Raw genomic sequence first — 6,000 nt, 5'->3', positions numbered from 1 at the left:
AAATATATCCAATTTTAGCGATATATATCCGGTTTAACTGCAAGGGTATATCAACTTCGGCTCCGCCCGAAGTTAGTTTTCCTTTCTTGTTTTGAACTTATTTTTTTATAGTCTTTCTATACAAATGAGCAAATTTTAGCAAAATGGGTGGGAAAATATTAAACATTTTTATTTAGAAAATTTAGAAAATTTCAAAAATTGGGGTTTTTTATTGGAAGAACCTTTAAGGGGTTAATTAACCCCCCCTAAAATTGTTAATTTAGCATTATTTAGGGAATATAAATATAAAATATAATATATAATATAAAATGTTACGTTTAGGTAGTATTTTTTATAGCTTGGAGAACGGGCATCCTTTTCGTATTGACAGTTTTTTAGATACGGTCCTACTGAGCAGAAATGTGCATGTGGAAATTTATAAGAAATAAACTATATAAGTCGTAATTCTGTAGATACTTCAGATACGACTGAGTATATTACTTCGCGACAGTTAAATTAAAGTAAATCAAGCTGGTTATTTGTAAATATCTACATTTTTAAAGTACATCTATATGTACATATGCGTCAGGTAAATAATAGTGGGGGAAAAATGGGGACAGCAACCAACATTACATGATGACATATCAAAAATATTGAAACCGCCTAAAATATAAAAAATGATACTTTTAGTGAGCTCGGTTTTTATTGCTTAAAAATTTTCTCCATACTGTAGTATATGAAAGTTAACACGCGCAGATAAAAAATTGTACATACGTATGTATGTACTTACATATGTATGTGCTTAGGCATATGCACTGTAATAATCCATGGTTTACACTCAGTGTTAAATTTCATCTTTCTTCTGGCGTTTCATCGCCACAAAGGCGACGTTGTTATATTTTTTATATTAAGCGAACAAGTATTTAAGAAATAAATTATATAGAAAAGCTACATATATCACATAAAAATTTTCAATCGGTTTTTTAATTGTCAATGTGGCAATTATGAATTTTATATTTTAAATATACTTTTATTTATCGAAAGTTGGACACAAAATTTCTCCCGGCAAAGCATTACATAAAACCTAAAAATTTCAGGGCAATTTCGTAAATTTTATCACAGCTCATTAAAAGGTAAAATAAACTAAGCTTACAAAAATTTTGATGTAAAAATAACTGAGTATATATTGTAGAATCAAATGGTTGTGTGACAATTCATATCAGCGGGTCCGAAATCGCCCTAGAAGTCTATTAAACGGCTAGACTACTCGTTTTGGAGATTTCTTACAAAAACTAATCTGGGTTATACGTAATGCAACAAGCTTTACCAAATATATCAACACAAACAGATATAGCCGTCATGCAGCCCCATTCAACTCAAAATATGGTATGTAATCAAACCGAACTCTAAGTTAATCAAAGTAAACTGTCATTCTTATGTATCGTTAATTTTATTTTTTTGACACAACACATTTTTAGTTAGTTTCTTTTTATTTTTTTTCTTTTCCGCGTATAAAATACGGATCGAATGAAGAAAAATAAACCTAACAAAATAAGAATCTAGGCCAAAATTCACTCAAATGACTTGCTAAGAAATAGATTTACCAAACAAAACAAGAAAGATTCCCGACTATATTAAACCCAGTACTCATGACTACCACCCACCCTTTAATTAACCTTTGAAGGTGGTCGGCAAGGCCCTATTCCAGGGGCATAGGAAATTTCTCTGCCCACGCTCTACTGCACACAAAAAGTATAATGCACAAATTACTATTCGTTAGTAAGTAATATTCGTTACTAATACCAAAGATTATACAGAACACATATGGGACATCTCATAGAAACAAGTGTTCTTATGGCGGGTATTATAGCTTTTATTATAGCTTTTTATATTATAATTTTTTCCAAAAGTGTGCAACGCAGTGAAGGTGACATCTCCGACCCTATAAAGTATATATTCTTGATCAGGATCACCTCCTGAGTTTATATGAGCATGTCCGTCTGTCCGTCTTTCTGTCTGTCTGTTTCTACATGAACTAGTCTACCAGTTTTAAAATTAACGACTTGAAACTTTGCACACACCCTCCTTTCCTTTGCACGCAGTATATAAGTCGGAACGGCCGGGATCGGCCGACCATATCCTATAGCTGCCATATAACTGATTGATCGGAAATGGTATAACTTTGTTGTTTATAGAGTTAGAGAGTTCAAATTGAACATGAGGGCAAATTTTTTTGGCAGAACATTTTTTGGCAAAACATTACGACATGCCAAATTTCATTAGGATCAGCCAACTATATCCTATAGCGGCCATATAACTGAACGATCGAAAATGACCCAACATTCGTGTTTTTGAAGATAGAAAGCTGGAATTTAATACAGATTATATTTTTGGTCAGTTAATCCGACCTACCAAATTTCATAACGATGGGCTGACTATATCTTATAGCTAGCATATAACTGAACGATCGGAAATGGTTTTTGATAAAAACACCAACTTTGGTATTTTTGACGATAGAAGTTTGGGACTTTTTTTTAGATTTTAAATTATAATAAATTGGGTTATATTATTATATTCTCATAAGGATCGGCCAACTATATCCGATGTTTGCGATACATATCCGGTTTTAACTGCAAGGGTATATAAACTTCGGCTCCGCCCGAAGTTAGCTTTCCTTTCTTGTTATACCCTTGAAGAGGGTATTATAATTTTGTCCAAAAGTGTGCAACGCAGTGAAGGAGACATCTCCGACCCTATAAAGTATATATATTCTTGATCAGGATCACCTCCTGAGTTGATATGAGCATTTCCGTCTGTCTGTCTGTTTCTACGCGAACTAGTCTCTCAGTTTTAAAGCTATCGTCTTGAAACTTTGCACACACCCTTCTTTCCTTTGCACGCAGTATATAAGTCGGAACGGCCCGGATCAGCCGACTATATCCTATAGCTGCCATATAACTGATTGATCGGAAATGGTATAACTTTGGTGTTTTTAGAGTTAGAGAGTTTTAGAATTCAAATTTTACAGGAAATTTATTTTTGGCAAATTAGTACGACATGCCAAATTTCATAAGGATCGGCCGACTATATCTTATAGCTGCCATATAACTGAACGATCGAAAATGACTCAACTTTCGTGTTTTTGAAGATAGAAAGCTGAAACTTAATACAGATTATATTTTTGACCAGTTGATCCATCCTACCGAATTTCATTAGGATCGGCCGAATATATCCTATAGCTGCCATATAACTGAACGATCGGAAATGGTATTTGGTAGAAATATCAACTTTTGTGTTTTCGAAGATAGAAGCTTGGGACATTTTTTTAGATTTTTTATTTTAGTTAATTGGTTTTATTATGATGTAATCATAAGGATCGGCCAACTATATCCGATGTTTGAGATATATATCCGGTTTTAACTGCAAGGGTATATCAACTTCGGCTCCGCCCGAAGTTAGCTTTCCTTTCTTGTTTTTGTTATCAACTTTTCTATAACTTTGGAAGACATAAAATTTAGTTCCGCTTAGAGGGGGCGGTGCCACGCCTATTTTCTCAAAATATGTTCCTTAGCTTACTAAGAACCCAAATCAGAAAACAGAACCCGTTTTTGTTTCGTTTTGAAGTTATTAATTTTGGCCAGAAAAAGTGGTCATCCGGCCTATAGTGCACTGGTCCAGACAACCCCTTTTGTTGCCCAAAATCCATTTTTAAGAGTTGAGATATCGAAGTGATTTTGATCGCATTGTATTAGAAAAAGACTCACGATTAATGTTGCATATGAACAACTTTCATAGATTTTGCTACATTCCTTAAACTACATCGTCTCAACCGTACAAATTGTCATAGAAATAGCATTTTTAAAAAGATGTAGAAAGTGAGTTCAGCCTAGTCCAACCCTGAACCTATTGACCGTCGCAGAGTAATTAATTCTTTTTCGATTGTATGTAGTCAAAATAACCACTTTCAACCACTATTTTGGAATAGCAATTTATAGCAGAAGTTTCCATAATTTGGTTGGGCTCCATCAGCCCTAGTTGTTCGGAATCCGACTCTTTCTCGGCCGATCAATTTAAAGGGGCCTATTCTAAGAGACTTAGCTCCACAATGTCTATGTCGGACCGCCATCTCCGCTATCGAGAGCTTAAGCTTCGCTATAGCTAGTCTTTTCTTACTTAAGCATAATAAATAAACTATAAACTAATTCAGCGGCTGCTGCCTGTCCCGAAACTCGACACGCCCAATTTCTGTTTATTACATTAAGTAACTGCTTGGCACCCTTAACTCGCCTATCATAAATAATGATTCATAACTTGATCATCCAGTTTCATCTGCCTGCTGAATAAACAGATTATAACGTGCAATTATTTAATTCGACTTATATTTTTCAGCGGATTGTTATTGAAAAATCTCAATGACCAAACAGGGGGACATTGGAGTCTCTAGACAAACTGTTCTTTAGCAGGAATTTAATTTTGATGAATACTCATCGAAAGTTCAAAAGCATAGCTCGCAAGTAACTATTAACCGACTGGTTCGGTCTCAAAATAAGTGCTGTAAGCTTAGTTTGTGAACAAAAATTTTGAGAGCAACCTTTGCACTGTTCCTATAAAATTTTGCTCGTTCAAATGAGCAATATTTTCTGCTACCGTTTGCTCTGTTCTTCTCAGGAGACGGGAGACGGGCCTTTGGGAGACGGTTCAAAAAGTCTCTTTTGCGTGTACATATGTGTAAATGTAAAACTTTGTGACATTTGTATGTGCCGACAAAATAATTAAAACAAAAATGGAACATGGAATAAACAAATTAAATTTTTATACAAATTTAAGGCTAAAATCGCAAAACTTTAGTGCGCTCGCATGTAGTTTGGTCCACTTCGGCTACTTAGGTATCTGTTCAGTATTAAGGGGAGGTTCTTTTGGATTTTTTCGAAAATTAAGCAAACTTTGAGAATGGATTGCGGGAAAATGAAAAGACATACGAACTTATGCTTTTGAACTTTTGATTCGTTGTTTAAAAAAAAAAATTCAATATTCAGGAAATTCAAAATGGCGGATCTCGTAGACCTCTATTTTTCTGTTTTGTCGAGTGTAGGGCCGCTGGTAGTGAACTTAAATTAGAAATGTATGTAATTTATTAAAATTGATGGAATTTCCTATGCCTTATACCTAACGAAAATTAATTTTGGTAAAAATAAACCAATTTTATGGACGTTAAAAAAAAAAATTGACATTTTTTCTCTTTTTTTTACTTTGATCTCGTTTAAAAATTATAAAAAAACAATAAGGTATAAAGCATACAAAAAAGTATGTACTTTTAAACATTTTTTGAATGAAGGAAATCGGATCAATAGAACGAGCCCTGTGCGCGAAAAGAGGTTTGAAAACATGGTTCCGAGAAAAACGCGTTTAAAGTTTTAAGAAACTTTGCCTTTAGATAGCTTTCTTGTTATCATGGGTATGTTTGAAACGCTCTAGCTCAAGAAATACGCGTCGCATCGAAATATCCCTTGGCACGTATATTCTACACATATTTAACTTTCATTTTATTAAAAAAAATCGATTTTTTCAAAAAAAATCCAAAAGAACCTCCCCTTAATTAAGTATTTAAGTATTTTTAGCTTTTCAATTCTAAGAAAACGATGGAGTTCAATAAATACCCAAAACCTTAACTATCTATAAGTTCTTAAGCTGAACTCAAATAAATATAATAGAAAAAAAATTGATTAAAAAAATTAATTTTTTTATTCACTTTTTAAGGAAAGTTATGTATCATAAGAATTTCGATCTCCCACAATTAGTGCTTCATGCAGCTACGTCCGTTGAATCGGAAGGATATAAATGTGATATAAAGGATATAAATATGAATCGTAAAATATGAATACTATTTTATATCTTTTATAACAAAACTTTTGGTTAATACAAACAAGTATTTTCTGCTATGCATAAAAAAAATGTGTGTATATGTCGGGCACGACTATCGATACTTTCGAGGGCTCAAAGTTTACTATTGTCGAATATAAA

General features: G+C 33.4%; 1 protein-coding gene across 4 annotated transcripts in view; it reads left to right on the top strand.

Annotated features, from left to right (window-relative positions):
• The first annotated feature begins 366 nt into the window (after positions 1-366).
• Positions 367-6,000, top strand: part of eIF4G1 (eukaryotic translation initiation factor 4G1) — an 86,859-nt gene continuing 81,225 nt past the window's right edge. The window contains exons 1-3 of one of the 4 annotated variants that reach the window (XM_070282462.1): positions 367-568; positions 1,024-1,112; positions 1,172-1,365. In XM_070282462.1, the coding sequence (XP_070138563.1) occupies positions 1,291-1,365 (75 nt within the window). In that variant the 5' untranslated portion in view covers positions 367-568; positions 1,024-1,112; positions 1,172-1,290. The remainder of the gene's footprint in view (positions 569-1,023; positions 1,113-1,171; positions 1,366-6,000) is intronic. The other 3 variants (XM_070282461.1, XM_043213606.2, XM_043213607.2) reach the window with 3 other exon arrangements.

This window comes from Drosophila bipectinata, chromosome 4 (assembly GCF_030179905.1).
Source record: "Drosophila bipectinata strain 14024-0381.07 chromosome 4, DbipHiC1v2, whole genome shotgun sequence".
Classification (NCBI taxonomy): domain Eukaryota; kingdom Metazoa; phylum Arthropoda; class Insecta; order Diptera; family Drosophilidae; genus Drosophila; species Drosophila bipectinata.
Note: the sequence above shows the minus strand (reverse complement) of the source record. Positions and strands in the feature narration are given on the sequence as shown.